The following is a 17,434-nucleotide window of genomic DNA, read 5'->3' as shown; positions in this document are numbered from 1 at the left end:
AAGGTGGTGTGTGACGCAGGGAGGAACTTGACTCATTCGGTTTGCCCATCCCAAAAGGGGGGTTATTTATTCAATCAAATAAGGGTTACACAACAAGGCAATCATATGTGAATGGGACAGCAATCTGAGCTTCCACTGCAGCTGCACGACAACCGTAGCCGATCTGGGGACTCTTCTCATGCAGATTCTGACTCAATGCTTACAGTGCCCTCCATAATGTTTGGGACAAAGACCCATCATTTATTTATTTGCCTCTGTACTCCACAATTTGAGATTTGTAATAGAAAAAATTACGTGGTTAAAGTGCATATTGTCAGATTTTAATAAAGACCCATTTTTATACATTTTGGTTTCACCATGTAGAAATTACAGTAGTGTTTATACATAGTCCCCTCCATTCACACAATCACTATAATACTTTATTAGCCAAGTATATTTTGCAACACACTAGGAATTTCATTTGCCAAGTCAATCATACAAATAAAAAGCAACGGAACACACAAAATACATTTTAACATAAACATCCACCACAGTGACTCCTCCACATTCCTCACTGTGATGGAAGGCGAAAAAAAAATTCAAATCTCTTCCCTTCTTTGCTCTCCCACGGTCGGGGGCCTCGAGCCCTCTGTTAACGGGACGATCTCAATGTAAAGTCCGCAGGCCATGGTTGGAGTGATCCCAGGCAAGGGATCGACTGATGTTAAGTCCATGCCCTGCGGTGGGGCTCAATGTCAGTCCGAGGAGGCCTCCAACTCCATCTCCGGTCGCATCTCCAGCCGCAGAGCGACCGGAGATGCGACCCGGAAAACACTCGCATCTCCAGCAAGGTAAGAAACTGAAAATGTGTCTCTATAGAAATGTGTCTATACCCTTCAGAATTCATTATGCTACTACCATTGTTCATTATGCTGGTAGCCATTGTTGTTTATATTCCTCCATCTGCCAAGGCGGAAGTCGCGTGTGACGTGCTGCACACCACTATAGCGGGACTCCAGTCCAAGTACCCAGAGGCGTTCATTGTTGTGTCTGGAGATTATAACCATGTCTGTCTCTCTAAGACTTTGCCCACTTTTAAACAGTTTATTGACTGTACAACCAGAGGTGATAAAACGCTGGATCTCTTGTATGCAAATGTCAAAAATGCATACAAATGTACTGCACTGCCCCCTCTTGGTCGATCAGACCACGACATGCTACATCTCTCTCCCTCCTACACACCAGCTGCCAAGAGGTTGCCTGTCACCATCAGAACATCAAGAGACTGGTATCCTGAGGCAGATGAAGCCCTGAGGTATTGTTTTGAGACAACAGATTGGGATGCGTTCTGTGAGGAGTATGGGGAAGACATTGACGGCCTAACAGAATGCATTACCCATTACATCAATTTCTGTTATGATGACATCATGCCACCCAGGGTAATTCGTTGCTACCCTAATAACAAACCCTGGATTACCAGCAGCCTGAAGGCCTTACTAAATGAGAAGAAAAAGGCTTTCAGGGAGGGCGACAGGAATAAAATCAAAGAACTTCAAAAGGAACTGAAGGTGAGGATTAAGGAGGGGAAAGAAGCCTATAGGTTCAAATTGGAACGACAGCTGCAGCAAGATGGTGTGAAGCAGGTATGGGCTGGAATGCGAAAGATCACGGGCATGAAGCAGAACGGTGGTACACTGCCTGATGGTGAACAGAGTCTGGCTGATGATCTGAACAGATTCTTCAACAGATTCGACGGCTCCACACCACCCCAGCCTCCCCCACCTGGTCTGCTGACCATTGCTGCTTCCTCTCCACCTCCCATCCCTCTCTCCATCACTCCTGAGATGTCACCTGTACGGAGTCCCCTCTTTCCACCTCCCACTCCACCGGCAGCCCCACCCATGACTCTTCATACTGCTCAGGTCAAGGTGATGCTGGACAGACTGAAGCCAGGGAAGGCAGTGGGGCCTGATGACACCAGCCCAAGGCTACTGAAGACTTGCTCTTCAGAGTTGTGTGGTATTCTAACACACCTGTTCAACCTGAGCTTGCGTCTACAGAGGGTTCCAAGGCTGTGGAAAACATCTTGCCTGGTACCTGTTCCAAAGAAGACCCATCCCACTCTCTACAATGACTACAGACCAGTAGCGCTCACTTCACACATAATGAAGACATTTGAGAGACTTGTCCTTTCCTACATCAGGACTAGTGTGTCAAATCACATGGATCCTTTGCAGTTTGCATATCAGCCTAACATCAGTGTCGATGATGCCCTCATTTACATGCTGCAGAGGGTGTACACACATTTGGACACTACTGATGCATCTGTAAGGATTACTTTTTTTGACTTTTCAAGCGCCTTCAACACTATTCAGCCCCGACTGCTAGGGGAGAAGATGGAGAAGATGAAAGTGGATCCATCACTGGTACTGTGGTGTTTGGATTACCTTTCCCTCAGACCACAGTACGTGCGCCTACAGAACAGTGTCTCGGGCACCATCTTGAGCAGCACAGGGGCTCCACAAGGAACTGTGCTGGCTCCGTTCCTGTTTACCATCTACACAGCGGATCTCCAATGGAACACCAACAGCTGCTTTTTGCAGAAGTTTTCGGATGATACAGCTGTTGTCGGCCTCATTAAAGGGGGCAATGAGGAGGAATACAGAGACATTATAAGTAACTTTGTGGAGTGGAGCGCACACAATAACCTCCATCTTAACACCAAAAAAACAAAGGAGATAGTGGTGGACTTCAGGAGGGGGAGGAGGAGGACTCAAGCAACGCCGATCACCATTAAGGGCACTGAGGTGGAGGTGGTCGCTAATCACAGGTACCTTGGGGTGCAGCTTGACAGTGAGCTGAACTGGAAGTGTCATATGGAGGCGGTGTACAGGAAGGGACAAAGCCGACTGTATTTTTTAAGGAGGCTGAGGTCATTTAATATCTGCCAACCCCTACTGTGCAGTGTCTACCATTCAGTGGTGGCCAGTGCTCTGTTTTTTGCTGTGGCCTGTTGGGGAGATGGCGCCCGTATAGCGGATAAAAACAGACTGGACAAACTAATCAGGAAGGCCGGCTCAGTGGTCGGGGCTGTGCAACGAACGGTCCAGCAGGTGGCAGAGGCCAGAACTCTAAAAAAAAAAAACTGTAATTTCCTGAAAAGGATTATTAAAGGAATAATCTACCTTCAGCAGTTGTATCATCAAAGAAGATAAGTGAGCCAGTACCTTCAGCAGCCATAAATGCCCAGGCCATAACACCCCCACCACCTTGTTTCATAGATGAGGTGGTATGCTTTGGATCTTGGGCAGTTAATTCTCTCCTCCATACTTTGCTCTTGCCATAATTCTGATATAAGTTAATCTTTGTCTCTCATCTGTCCACAAGACCTTTTTCCAGAACTGTGGTTGCTCTTTTAAGTACTTCTTTGCAAACTGTACCTAGCCATACTATTTTTGCGGCTAACCAGTGTTTTGCATCTTGCAGTGTAGCCTCTGTATTTCTGTTCATGAAGTCTCTGCGGACAGTGGTCAATGAATAATCCACACCTGACTCCTGAAGAGTGTTTCAGATCTGTCTGACAGGTGTTTGGGGATATTTCTTTATTATAGAGAGAATTCTTCTGTCTTCAGCTGTGGAGGTCCTCCTTGACCTGTCAGTCCCTTTGTGATTAGTCAAGTCGTCAAGAAAGTTTATTGTCATGTGTCCCAGACAGGACAATGAAATTCTTGCTTGGTGCAGCACAATAGAATATTGTAGGCATAAATACAGAACAGATCAGTGTGTCCATATACCATAGATAATATATATATACACACATAAATAAACAGATAAAGTGCAATAGGCTGTTATAGTTCAGAGTTTGTTTAAAGTTGTCTTTAATAGTCTGATGGCTGTGGGGAAGTAGCTGTTCCTGAACCTGGATGTTGCAGATTTCAGGCTCCTGTACCTTCTACCTGAAGGCAGCGGAGAGATGAGTGTGTGGCCAGGATGGTGTGGGTCCTTGATGATGTTGGCAGCCCTTTTGAGGCAGCGACTGCGATAGATCTCCTCGATGGTAGGGAGGTCAGAGCCGATGATGGACTGGGCAGTGCTTAACATTTTTCGCAGTCTTTTCCGCTCCTGGACGCTCAAGTTGCCGAACCAAGCCACGATGCAACCGGTCAGCATGCTCTCTACTGTGCACCTGTTAAAGTTCAAGGGAGTCCTCCTTGACATACCGACTCTCCGTAATCTTCTCAGGAAGTAGAGGCGCTGATGTGCTTTCTTTATAATTGCATCAATGTTCTGGGACCAGGAGAGATCTTCGGAAATATGCACGCCCAGCAATTTGAAGTTCTTGACCCTTTCCACCATCGACCCGTTGATATAAACGGGACTGTGGGTCCCCATCCAACTCCTTCCAAAGTCCACAATCAGTTCCTTGGTTTTGCTGGTATTGAGAGCCAGGTTATTTTGCTGGCACCATTTGGTCAATCGGTCGATCTCACTTCTATACTCTGACTCGTCCCCATCAGTGATACGTCCCACAACAGTGGTGTTGTCGGCGAACATGATGATGGAGTTGGCACTATGACCGGCTACGGAGTCATGAGCATAGAGTGAGTATAGCAGGGGCTGAGCACGCACGCGGCCTTGAGGTGCTCCCATGCTGATTGTTATCGAGGATGACACATTTCCACCAATACAGACAGACTGTGGTCTGTGAATGAGGAAGTCGAGGATCCAATTGCAGAGGGATGCGCAAAGACCCAGATCTGAGAGCTTGGTAACCAGCTTGGAGGGGATGATGGCATTAAATGCCGAGCTGTAGTCAATGAATAACAGCCTGACATATGAGTTTTTGTTGTCCAAGTGGTCCAGAGCAGTATGGAGAGCCAGTGAGATCGCATCCACCGTTGATCTGTTGTACTGGTAAGCGAACTGTAGTGGGTCCAGGTTTTTGTCAAGGTAGGAGTTGATTTGCGCCTTGATCAGCCTATCAAAGCACTTCATCACCACGGACGTTAGTGCCACTGGTCGATAGTCATTGAGGCACATCACCTTACTCTTCTTGGGCATCGGTATTATTGATGCCCTTTTAAAGCAGGTGGGGACCTCAAACCTCAGAAGTGAGAGGTTGAAAATGTCCGTTAAAAACTCCAGCCAGTTGGTCCGCACAGGTTTTTAGAACACGACCGGGTATACCATCAGATTTGTAAGCTCACCAGTGCTCTCTTTCTTCTTAATGATGTTCCATACCAGTGGGTGGCGCTTTGATGGCAGCCTCGCCTACAGTCTGTCTTTTTTTTGTTATTTTTAGTGTGTTTAAAAACTATGTGTTAATGTTCTCTGGTTTGTTTTATGTGGGGGGGTGGGCGGGTGGTGTGAAAAAAACTTGCGACACCTTTTTTTCAATCACTTACCCTGTCGAAGATGCAATTGTTTTCCGGATTGTATCTCTGGTCGCCCTGCGGCCTAACATGGAACTGGAGGCCTTGCTCTGGACTGACTGTGAGCCCCACCACAGGGCGTGGACTTACCATCTGAGCTGATTCCTTGCCTGGGATTGACTTTAACATCAAGGGCTTGCAGTCTCGGGTTGAGACCGACGTCGGATGCTCCAATAGCACACGATGTTCGACTAGCACCGACCCGGGGTCGGTCACCCGGCGCAGGGGAGCTGAAATTCCCACCCAAAGCAGGAGCTTGATCAACCCGACGAGGAGGCCATGGGAATAAGATCGTCCCATCAACAGAGGGTTAGAGGCCCCCGACCGCTGGAGGACAAAGAAGGGAGAGATTTAATTTTTTTTTGCCTTCCATCACTGTGAGGAATGTGGAGAAGTCACTGTGGTGGATGTTTATGTAAAAATGTGTTTTGTGTGTTCTGGTGGTTTATATTAGTATGACTATATGGCAAATCAATTTCCTCATATGTTGCAAAACATACTTAGCTAATAAAGTATGATTATGATAAAGTATGATTATGATTAAACAGTTGATTTTCATAAACCTAAGGTTTGGCTGATGTCTCTAACAGTTTTATTCTTGTTTCTCAGTCTCATAATGGCTTATTTGACTTTCATTGGCACTACTTTGGTCCTCAAGTTGATAAACAGCAATAAAAGTTTTCCAAGGAGATGGAAAGACTGGAGGAAAGACTTGGTGCTGAGAACTCTCTTATACCTGCCTTAAGGAGGCAATTAAACACACCTGAGCAATTACAAACACCTGTGAAGTCATGTGTCCCAAACATTATGGTGCCCTGAAATGGGGAGGGGATGGGATGGGATGGGGGTCTATGTATAAACACAGCTGTAATTTCTACATGGTACAACCAAAATGTACAAATATGGCCTTTAATAAAATCTGACAATCTTTAACCACATGTGATTTTTTCTATTACAAATCCCAAATTGTGGAGTACAGAGGCAAATAAATAAATGATGGGTCTTTGTCCCAAACATCTCTAAATTATGCACAATATCACTATCTGAGCTGGTAACTTCAAGTGTGAAATCAAGTAACAATTTGTATTTATCATCACTGCCTTCATGCTCGACCTGCAATTTGATCAAAGTAAATTTCCTGGAAGTTTTTTTTTTTTTAATAAATTGAAAGGAGGTAGAGCACAGGGTAGGATAATGATAATCAGAGTGCAAGTTTGAGTTAAAGGTCCATCTCTAGTAGTAAATCTGGAGAGTATGCTTTGAGGAGGGAATGATGTATAAAATGGAAGATTAGGCAGGAGACTACTAACCACCATTGTTTGTGGCCAAGGCAAGCCATGGCTTCAGCTGTTTTATTAACAGGCTCCTATTTTCTCCTCTATGGAAGTTAGGGCATGAATATGTAGCTGGGCGCCTCCAGTTATTTCTTTTTATCTTTGCTTGTACATGGAAGGGAGAGGTGAGGATATCAGTGAATGTCTTCACTATGTTTTGGTAATTTAACGGTCATGATTGAGTTGTTGCCAATGTGCATGCATTCTGTGACATGCTAAATTTGAGAGGAGACAATGGAGGATGTGAATATTAAGTATGATGTTTGTGAAAGTCTGCTCATGGGAAAACAATAGATATGTGGAGAATTGAGCAGTGTCCGAGTGTGCATTTGATATAATATGGTCTCTGAAGATGTATTCATGTACACCTATATATCTTGATGAAATTTATTTTGATCCTGCATCCAGATCCTTGGGAGTTAATTTAGGGCACCGATATTTTGGCCTGTCTACTTCCACTGTGTTCTTAAGGGTCTTCAGTAACTTGAAAGATACCAGGCTCTATGAGGATTCCAATGCAGCATCTAACAAATTCTGTCTGTTATCTCCCTTGAAGTGCCATTCTTCCCTTTTTCAGGATGCATTCAATGAACAACTGCTCTAGCCACAATACTCCTCCCTCTTGAAGGACAAGGCTGTCTCAGGAAGCATTGGCCATCTCTAAATCTGGTTAGGAAGGAGCTGTAGATGCTGGTTTAAATCAAAGAGAGTCTGATTAGTCAGTTAGTTAGTTAAATCTGGTTAGTTACTCATGATATTGACCCCTTGCAGCCATTGATCAGTGGTTCTGGTGGCTGGATGCAAAAGACCTTCACGGAAGGCTTGCTGCCAGTTACACAGTCAACTGATATGTATTAGTGCCAGTAATTTGCAAATCAAACTGAACAGTATGGTATAGAAGTACTTTGGTGGAATATATAAATGTATAGTTAATCTATAAAATAATTCACAAGCTTTGCAGGAATAATGTAAGCTTGCTAAAAATAATTTTGAGGTGATTATTGGGGTTGGAGGGCATGAATTATCTGAATTATCTGATTAGAACTTATACATTGCAATTTAAAAAAATTATTAAGAAGCCGAATGTTGATGTTGAATAATCATTTACAACATTTGCTTTCAGTTCTTTCGAGTTTGCTTTTGAATTGTCACGATTGTCAATGAAAAATAAAATCCCAGATATTCATCTCAAATATGCCATGTATCTGGAAGATGAGGTAAATGGTTATTTTCTTTATTTAGGTTTAACTAATTTTGTTCTACTGGAAATGTTATTTAGAATTTTTATATGTGTGCTCATCACCATAACAATATAGTATAATACAATTTGTTCTTATTTCATAAATGGTGTGGAATTATAGACCAGTTAGCCTGACATCGGTCGTGGGGAAGCTGCTGGAGGCAATTATAAAATATGAAATAGCGGCACATTTGGATAGCAGTAACAGGATCGGTCCGAGTCACCATGGATTTACGAAGGGGAAATCAGGCTTGCCTAATCTTCTGGAATTTTTTGATGATGTAACTAGGAAAATGGACAAGGGAGAACCAATGGATGTAGTGTACTTGGACTTTCAGAAAGCATTTGATAAGGTCCCACATAGGAGATTAGTGCGCAAAATTAGGGCACATGGTATTGAGGGTAGAGTGCTGACATGCATAGAAAATTGGTTGGCAGACCGGAGTAGGGACAAAGAGTAGGGATTAACGGGTCCCTTTCAGAATGGCAGCCAGTGACTAGTGGGGTACCGCAAGGCTCGGTGCTGGGACCGCAGCTATTTACAATATACATCAATGATTTAGATGAAGGGATTCAAAGTAACATTAGCAAATTTGCAGATGACACAAAGCTGGGTGGCAGTGTGAACTGTGAGGAGGATGCTATAAGAATGCAGAGTGACTTGGATAGGTTGGGTGAGTGGGCAGATGCATGGCAGATGCAGTTTAATGTGGGTAAATGTGAGGTTATCCACTTTGGTAGCAGATTACTATCTAAATGGTGTCAAGTTGGGAAAAGGGGAAGTACAATGGGATCTGGGGGTCCTTGTTCATCAGTCAATGAAAGTAAGCATGCAGGTACAGCAGGCAGTGAAGAAAGCGAATGGCATGTTGGCCTTTATAAGAAGAGGAGTTGATTTAGGAGCAAAGAGGTCCTTCTGCAGATGTATAGGGCATTTTTGAGACCACACCTGGAGTAGTGTGTGCAGTTTTGGTCCCCTAATTTGAGGAAGGACATTCTTGCTGTTGAGGGAGCGCAGCGTAGGTTTACAACATTAATTCCCGGAATGGCAGGACTTTCATATGCTGAGAGAATGGAGCGGCTGGACTTGTATACTCTGGAGGATGAGAGGGGATCTTATTGAAACATATAAGATTATTAAGGGTTTGGACATGCTAGAGGCAGGAAACATGTTCCCGATGTTGGGGGAGTCCAGAACCAGGGGCCATAGTTTAAGAATAAGGGGTAAGCCATTTGGAACGGAGACGAGGAAACTTTTTCTCACAGAGAGTGGTGAGTCTGTGGAATTCTCTGGGGCAGTGGAGGCCGGTTCTCTGGATACTTTCAAGAGAGAACTAGATAGGGCTCTTAAAAGATAGTGGAGTCAGGGGACATGGGGAGAAGGCTGGAACGGGGTACTGATTGGGGATGATCAGCCATGATCACATTGAATGGCGGTGCCGGCTCGAAGGGCCGAATGGCCTCCTCCTGCACCTATTGTCAATTGTCTAATACAATAAATTTGATGGCTGAGGTCACTAGACACGCTCAATGGATAACACGTCCAAAATGTTTCGTCATTTCACATTTTCTTGAATTTCTTGTGGATGCATTGTTATCCGAATGGGTGGACAATAGCTGTTTGTGAGAGTAACATAACATCTGAACATTTTTATTTTGGGGGTACATCCAAACCCATGAGCCCAAATTTATGGTGCCATTAATTTTTAATTCATTGATGGTTTTCATCAAATATTGATAGTATACCATTAGAAAATAACTAAGAAACAAGTAAAAATACATGAAAGAAATTTATGAAATTACATGAAAGAAAATACATGAAAGAAATACACGAAGAAACCAAGGAGTAAACAAGGATAGGATAGCAAATTTGTCCTTGATTGCTTATGCTAAAAGCCCTTGCATGATATTAACGGGAGCCAAGTTTCAGAAGGTTGCATCATGTGGCCTTTATGATAGGTTGGGGGGGGGGGGGGGACCGATGAGCTTGAGAGCCCATTGTTACCATTGGCATCGTCCCATTGTGATGTAATTGTGGCAGTCGGCAGTCAGCTTGAGAGCCCATTGTGATTGGTGCACTGAGGCATTGTGACAACATCATTGTGAGAAGGCTGGAAACTGTCTTTGAGAAGGCGGTTTTGGCTGTTTATTAAATTTCAACGATTAATAACTTCGAAAATATAGGGGGAAATGCGACGGGAAGATGTTTATCGCCACCAGGAGAAAAATGTGAGTCGGATGTGTGAAAATGGGAAGGCTGTGGCCTAGCGTTTGGAAGATGATAGGAATTAACCAGACACACACACACACACACACACACAGACAGACAGACACACACACACACACAGACACACACACACACACACACACACACACACACACACACACACACACACACACACACACACACACACACACACACACACACACACACACACACACACACACACAGTTTAGTTATATAGAGATGCATGTTTCGCACAAGTAACCAAAAGCAGTTTTTATTCTCCCACAGGAGTTTATAAAATGCCACGAATCAATCAACAGGTCTTAATTATCAAAATGATATCAGAATTTGTTGTAAACCTTGTGGAAACACTTTAAATTTAATAAATTAAAAAAGAAAAATGCAGACGCATCATAAAGATGGTTTTGCTTACACGTTTACTAATTTTGCATTACAATATTTATCATGTTTCACAATTCCAGGGTAAATTTCAAGAGGCAGAAGCTGAATTCATTAAAGCGGGAAAGTCTAAAGAGGCTGTCCTCATGTGAGTCTTTCGTCTTATAGATCTTTCTTGACATTAGTGAATATATTTTGTTTCGTATAGCGTAACATTCAGTTTACTTTTCTAAGGTATGTACACAACCAGGATTGGGATTCTGCGCAGAGAGTGGCAGAAGCACATGACTCAGACAGTGTAGCTGACGTCCTGGTTGGCCAGGCACGATTTGCCTTTGACCAGAAAGAATATCAAAAGGCTGAGGCATTCCTCCTGAGGGCTCAAAGACCAGAACTGGCTGTGAAATATTACAAGGTCAGATTTTTTAATACATTTTGTTATTACCATTGAAAATTAACATAATTTATCAGGGATTACCATAAAGGCACAAGAGGTGCTAATTTTATACATGAGCACATTAATTATAATTCACAAAGTTAAAATGCCATTTTTAAAAAGTCAATAATTAATGTATCCTTTGCACATATTTGTTATATTCAGATTTCGTAGTAGCAAGTGTTCAAAATCGGAGAGTATCTTTAGGGAATATTTCTCCAACTTCTGTCCAAGGACTAAAGTAAAATAAGGATGAAACCAATGTTGCCAATTCCAGTGAAAATTACAGTAGCCATGAATTTCAAAACTATTACTGGGATGATAATAACCTTTCTGCAAGTACAGCTAAATCTTCTCAAGGGAAGTTAAATCTATATTTTGGCAGAACATAGCTGATACAGTAGGTCATGCACCAGGATTCCCAAGGATTGTGTGTTCCCAATGATGAATGCACCCATGGAGACACCAGAAACTGCAGATGCTGGATTCTCGAGTAAACACAAAGTGCTAGAGTAACTCATCAGGTCAGGCAGCATCTCTGGAGGATACGGATAGGTGACGTTTTGGATTGGGACTTATCTTCAGACTGATTAAGGGGTGAGAACAGGACAAAGCCCGGCATGTAATAAGTAGATATAGATGAGCGAGGTTTGATTGGCAAATGTGTGGACAAAGGCTAGAGATGGAAAGCAAGGGGGTTAGATAAGGAGAGTGAAGAATAAAATGTAAAGCCGAGGGAATATAGGTGGAAGTGGACAGGGGAAACGGGAAAGGGGCGACGAGATAGTGGGAGAAATGGGTGGGGAGTATAGGAGAGAATAAAAGGGGGGGGGGGGTGTTATACAAAATTGGAGAATTCATACAGGGTTGGAAGCTATCCAAGCGGAATATGAGGTTCAGTTTATGTGTGGCTTCTCTCTGCCAATGGAGGAAGTCCAAGATAGATAAATCGATATGGGAATGGGAGGGGGTTAAAATGGCTAGCAACCTGGAGATTCAGCAGGCCTAGGTGAACTGAAAGCAACTGTTTGACAAAACGGTTGCCAACTCATAAATGCACTCATTATGTATTGAAGGTGGCACACCACAAATTGTTTCACTCTGATCAGTCCTAAAAATCATAAAGATAGGTACAAAATGCTGGAGTAACTCTGTGGGACATGCAGCATCTCTGGATAGAAGGAATGGGTGACGTTTTGGGTTGAGACCAAAACTCAAGCCTATCCTATTTTTAATGGATTATAGCCTTTTTTACTTGAAAATCTTTGCTGCAGGATGTTGGAATGTGGAGTGATGCTATTAAAATTTGTAAAGAATACATTCCCAACAAGCTGGAACAGCTTCAGGAGGAATACGAACAGGAAGCAATGAAGAAAGGAACAAAGTGAGCATGTGACCTGTTTATTATGCAAATGTTTGTCATTTAAAGTTTTGTTAGCAAAAATGTTATATCATGTTGTATATAACTTCTTATGTGTGTGTGAACATGCGTGTGCGCATGCATGAACCATTTTCTGTTTGGAGAATTGGTTGTACATGTATTTTGATCAAAGTCCTTTGCTAATTGGAGTCCCAAGTTCCTGAAAGGAAGAGCTTAAATTGTGCAACATTTGAAAATGTACTGAAAAGCCAAAAAATGTATGTGCTAGAAATATGAAATTACAATAGAAAATGCTGAAACTATTCAGCAGGACAAGTAGAAACTATGGAGAGAGAAACAGATAACATTCCAGATTCATAACATTTTTCAGAACTAGGAAATGTAAAACTTGGATATGTTTTAAATGGGGGTGGTTGGAGAGAACAAAGGATATGACTGTTAATGGATGGAAATGAAAATAGAATTAATGACACAAATGAAGGTGCTGTCACTGGCAAAAGATGACAATGTATGGTTAATTAAAGCTAATTTGACTGGGAGATATAAATAAAAGATGAATGCGAATGAGGAAGTAAAAATGCAGTGTTGGAACTGTGAGATACAAAGCTCCAAAGTTGTTGGCAATCTCAAGTAAAATAATTTGCTGTATGCTCCGATCCTGTTTCTTTCAGGAAAGTGATTATCAGAAATTGTTGAAATCATTTTTGAGTACTGAGGAGTGAAAAAGCTCACGTTGTATTTCCTTGGAGCAGTGTAAAAGGTGAAATACAGAATGGGACTGGGAGGGGTATTAGTCACAGGAGGGGCTGTACATTCAGTGTCACCCTCTGGAACTGAATAGAGGTGATTTGCAGCTTACCTTGCTTCTTTTCCAGATAATTGATGAATTCTGCTCATATCATAACCTTATTAATAGCTGTAGTCAAAGTGAATCCAATGTATACTATCGTGGAGATATGCATAATGGTTGGAGAAGCCTTTGCCAATGATAATCTATTTTCAGTAGCTGCAGTTAATTAATTGGCACAAAGTAAAGATTATTGAATTTGATGGTCCTCTAACTAATATAAACGTGAAATTTATCAAAAGTGTAAAAGTACCTGCCTTCAGAATCACTAGTCTTTAAGATTTTACTGAAATTTTTTACAATAAAGTCTCTGGTCTCATTTGCAGGCTTTTTAGGAACATCGCATATGCTATCAACCATACAGCTACTGTTCTTCAATGTATTTCTTAGTTTGGTCATTATGTAGTTTAATCTTTGGATACAGACACAAAATGCTGGAGTAATTCAGCGGGACAGGCAGCATCTCTATAGAGAAGGAATGGGTGACGTTTCAGGTCGTGACCCTTCTTCAGATCTTTGGACAATTGGTTGTTTTGAACAGAAATTAGGATAATGTATAATTGTTAATGTGTTATATGAAATTCTAAATTATTTTTCCACTTACTCAAAGCAATATTATACTACAGGGTAACAAGTATTATGGTTCCCTGAAACAGCGCACAACTTTCTATTGAGGCATTAAAGTACTTTCTGCCCTATTGATTTAATACTCAATAATTTCATTATTTTATTTCACAGGGGAATTGAAGGAATAGTTGAACAAGCAAGAGAATGGGAGCAGTCAGGAGAATATATCAGGGCTGTGGAATTTTACCTTAAAGTCAAGGAGACAAATAATCTGGCTCTGATGGAGAAATGCTGGATGAAGGTAAACTATGTGCTGCGAATGAAGTTCAGTATGGTCAGTTGAACATTGATATTGATGATGTCAGTTGTGCAATCTTCATTGGTGAGCCTGAATGTGGCTGGCAAGACCACTCCTCGAAGCACGCATACTGAAACAGTGGGGGTTCAGGAAAGATGCTGTGGCAGGTAAAATGCTGAGTCCTTCTTACATTCTCTGGCTCTGGTGACTTGGTCCCATCATCTGCCTTCAAAGTAGATACAGGCCTTCATGCTCAATGCACACCCGCTTGTTCCGACCTGGGCGCAAGACTCTTGTCAGAATGTCAGTGTATTTGAGGCTATCTTTGATACAATCTTTGTATCCCTTTCTGGGACATCCCTGGTTCCAGTGGCCCTGTAGAAGAACTTCACGAGGACCTGGCATGGCACACGAGAACTGTCCATGGATTACATAGCCTGGTCAATACAACTGAGTCTTTAGGTTCATGGTCTCAATGCTGACCTAACCGGGCCTGTCCAGAACTTCCAAGTTTGTTACTTTGTCCTGTGTGACCTCAGAGATTTCATGTGGAAACACTAAACCTGTTTGATGAGTTTCCTGTAAGGTGTCCTGTAAGGCTTGTTTGTGCGATTGCTTTGTACACTTTGATCTTGATTGACAGCACTGTAATTCATCATACAAGAGTGCAGGCAGCTGTGACTGAGTAGCCTTGCTGCATTGAGCTGATGTTTCCATGTCGAGAGAGCCATCAGAAGAGATGGCACTTCCCAGGTACTTGAAGTGAACGGCAATCTTCAGCTTTCATTGATGCTTATGCTGAAAGGATAGGTTACAGAGCCCAAACCAGGTTAGTATTGGTCCTTGGTCTTGCTGAGACTGATGGTAAAACTGAGGTCTTGGGCAAACTTGTTAATGATGACTTGAATGTCAAACACCGAATGTAGTAAAAGTGCAAATTGTGCCTCTGAGATCAGTCTCTCAGGTGTTTGGGTCATGCTTTTGGTCTGCAGTGATCGTAGAGCGAGCTGTGCAGTCTGTATCTCAAGTGTATTCCTCTTTCAAGGTCACGCAGGGCACTCATGAAAATCAAGTTGAACACGATTGGAGCAAGTACACAACTATGTTTCATGTTATTTGAAATGTTAAATGTTTTTGAAGTGTAACTGCTGGAGAGGACAAGACCGACCATGTCATCATGTAAAAGGCGAATGATCTTGATGAATTTCCTGGGACAGCCGTGCTTTGATAGGATGGATAAGTGGGGTGTACTTCGATAGCTGCCTCAATCTGCTATATTTCCTTTATTTTTGAAGAGGGAGACAACTGTAGTATCTTGAAAGTCTTGTGGCATAGTCACTTATTCCCAAATACTGGTTAAGATTTCACAGACTACATCCAGAGTCTTGAGGCCAGCTGCTTTGAAGAGTTCAGCAGGAAGACCATCCATGAACAACAGTAGACACATAATAAAAGGAATCAATACTTTTGGTGTTCACTCAGGAAGCTCACAGCTAATTGGTTCAATTCCTTTTGGTGGATTTTCTTACTGAATTATAACTTGTTAATATAAAACAATTTAACTGCTAAATGATAGGCAGGTATTATTTTTGTTTGTACAACAACATTGTGGTTGTGGTTGTAGTTAAATATTAAATATTATAAGTGAAAAATTAAAGATATGTAACTCCATACACTACTGCGTTCATGAAAGCTAAAAGACTGTTGTTGATAAATAGGGCGGCACGGTGGCGCAGCGGTCGAGTTTAATCCTGACTACCGGTGCTGTCTGTACGGAGTTTGTACATTCTCCCCATGACCTCATGGGTTTTCTCCGAGATCTTCTGTTTCCTCCCACAGTCCAAAGACGTATAGGTTTGTAGGATAATTGGCTTGGTATAATTGTAAATTGTCCCTAGTGTGTGTAGGATAGTGTTAATGAGCGGGGATTGCTGGTCGGTGCGGACTCAGTGGGCCAAAGGACCTGTTTTCCGCGCTGTATCTCTAAACTAAATTAAATGTGACCCATTGAACTTGTGTCATGGTTGATGCTATCACTTCGAAAATGAAAGATTAGCAGATGGTAGAAGCGAAAATCTGTAATCCTTTATTAGAAGTTTACGCGGTAGGATTTTTTCCCTGGGTGCTAATTCATCTCTGCATTCCTCCGCGTTTCTGTTTTATTTCAGCCTTCTAGCATTTAGTCAAGCTGTTTATTTTGCTGTTTTTTGATTGTCTCTTATTTTTCTGTTTCTGGTTTAATTAATCTCCCTGTTTTGTATCTAAATATTTCACAGTTATTAGATTCTTACAGTCATAACTTTAAGTATATCAGCCCCACCTATCTGTTTCAGTGTTTTTTGTTAACTATAACTCATATACAAACATTTGTTGCATTAATGGATTCTCTGTTTTCCAGGCTGCAGAATTGTCCATCAAATTCTTAAACCAGGAGAAAGCTCTTGATGTTATTCAGACAGTTGGTCCTCGGTTGATTGAAATACAGAAATACAATTTGGTATGATTTGTGATTAATCTAAATTATGTTGTACATTTAAAATTAATTTTAATTTAATAAAGAAACACTGCAAATGCAGGGAAATATCTGAAAAATATAATGTTTTTGGATCGAGACAGGATGTCAAACTATTTCCAGATAATAAAACAGATTAGAAATCTAGAATTTGGAAAGATATCTATTGTAGGTAATCCTTTATAGATGCTATGGAGACCATAATATTTGACAAATAATCTGTGTCCCTGGATAATAATAATATTAATAAAATTAACTCACAATAATATTTCTAAAAAGTTGTAAGTAGTAAAGCAGTGTTCCATCCTTTTGCCTCTTCAGACGCTGCCTGTTTGAGCAGTTTATTTTTTGCTCCAGATTCCAGCACCTGTAGGCTCTTGTCCCCCCTCCAGTCGAGTTGCCTTTGAAACTATCAGGTTGTCATAAAAGCCAAAACGATTTTATGAATATCCTTCAGCAAAATAAACAAGCAATCTTTACTTTTGAGCTCTTTTGTGATTCCTGTCGCAAATCAATGTGGTTAACATTTATCAACCCTCTAGGCGTAGCAAGCTACTCAGTTGAATCAAAATGGTTCAGTACCATCTTGTTAAAGTCAAGTAGCACGGGCAATAATGCCGCCTTATCAGCAATGCTGAGAATAAATAGAAAGAAGCCTTGCCAACATGATCAAGATTTTTACAGATTAATTCCCTCATGATTTCCTAATTGGACAAAATATTGATACTGTTACACTCGCTCATGCTCTGCCAGTGACTTATGTGGACTTTGTACTGAAAATA

General features: G+C 41.8%; 1 protein-coding gene across 1 annotated transcript in view; it reads left to right on the top strand.

Annotated features, from left to right (window-relative positions):
* Positions 1 to 17,434, top strand: part of ift172 (intraflagellar transport 172) — a 145,086-nt gene that overhangs the window by 103,760 nt on the left and 23,892 nt on the right. Inside the window, exons 31-36 of the mRNA XM_033021383.1 lie at positions 7,869 to 7,962; positions 10,695 to 10,759; positions 10,846 to 11,026; positions 12,322 to 12,431; positions 14,014 to 14,143; positions 16,539 to 16,637. Of these exons, the coding sequence (XP_032877274.1) occupies positions 7,869 to 7,962; positions 10,695 to 10,759; positions 10,846 to 11,026; positions 12,322 to 12,431; positions 14,014 to 14,143; positions 16,539 to 16,637 (679 nt within the window). The remainder of the gene's footprint in view (positions 1 to 7,868; positions 7,963 to 10,694; positions 10,760 to 10,845; positions 11,027 to 12,321; positions 12,432 to 14,013; positions 14,144 to 16,538; positions 16,638 to 17,434) is intronic.

The sequence above is a fragment of the Amblyraja radiata genome, chromosome 5 (assembly GCF_010909765.2).
Source record: "Amblyraja radiata isolate CabotCenter1 chromosome 5, sAmbRad1.1.pri, whole genome shotgun sequence".
NCBI classification, from domain to species: Eukaryota; Metazoa; Chordata; class Chondrichthyes; order Rajiformes; family Rajidae; genus Amblyraja; species Amblyraja radiata.
The sequence above is the reverse complement of the archived record's forward strand: the minus strand, read 5'-3'. Positions and strand labels throughout refer to the sequence as shown.